Source organism: Sinocyclocheilus rhinocerous, unplaced genomic scaffold (assembly GCF_001515625.1).
Source record: "Sinocyclocheilus rhinocerous isolate Xijiao unplaced genomic scaffold, SAMN03320098_v1.1 scaffold17754, whole genome shotgun sequence".
NCBI classification, from domain to species: Eukaryota; Metazoa; Chordata; class Actinopteri; order Cypriniformes; family Cyprinidae; genus Sinocyclocheilus; species Sinocyclocheilus rhinocerous.
Genome location: NW_015655026.1, coordinates 1 through 766, shown reverse-complemented (window position 1 = coordinate 766; position 766 = coordinate 1). Strand labels below are relative to the sequence as shown.

Below are 766 nucleotides of genomic sequence, written 5' to 3'. Positions count from 1 at the left end.
CGGTATCAAGTTGATTAGAGTTGGGTGTTTCTTCTCTTCTTTGTCATTCTTGTTGTCTGTTTCTCCCATTCCTTTCGTTCTCTCTTCGTCTCCTCTCATATCTTTCTCTCTTGTTCCGTTCTTACTTTAATGTATCTTTTATATTGTTCTTCTCTCTCTCTAAATTCTTCTTCTCTTCTCTTTGTCTCTGTCATGACTCTGTCGTTCTTCTTTCATAATCCTCTTCATCTCTTTCTCTTCTTTATGTTTGTTCATCAGTTCTTCTCTTTCTCTGGTCACTTGCTCCACTTTCTCCATCAGTATGTTCTTCTGTTCTTCTTGTAATTCTCTCTCCATCTCTCTGAACATCTTACATGAGTAGTAACTCCCTCCGTTTGCTTTCACCATGTTGTCTATCTTCTGCAGTAGATCAGTCACCTGTGCTCGGTCTCCAGTCTCTTCATTATTAAACACATGGAATCTGTTTCCACATGCTTCAGTCAGGTTTTTAAGGGCAAATCCAGGTTTTCCCAGAAACTGATCAATGGTTTTGTTCTTCAGAAAGTCTCCTCTGGTGAAGAGCACTATGGTGTACATTAAAGAGTTTTCACCAAGCGTGTCTTGGATGATCTTCACTGCTGTTTGTTCTTCTTGAGTGAATCGTCCCAGAGGAATCAGTAAGAGAAACACATGTGGTCCAGGCAGGATCATAGAGATGCAGTTGCTCATTTCTCTCTGGATTTGTTCATTACTGAGTTCAGTATCAAACAGTCCTGGAGTGTCGATC

General features: G+C 40.3%; 1 protein-coding gene across 1 annotated transcript; it reads right to left on the bottom strand.

Moving 5' to 3' along the window:
- Positions 1–159: 159 nt before the first annotated feature.
- On the bottom strand, positions 160–762 carry LOC107717922 (GTPase IMAP family member 7-like; the record flags this gene model as incomplete). The annotated part of the gene is made up of 1 exon (XM_016524825.1): positions 160–762. A coding segment is annotated over one exon (603 nt), but the record flags the coding sequence as incomplete, so codon positions are not given.
- Between the last annotated feature and the right edge of the window lie 4 nt (positions 763–766).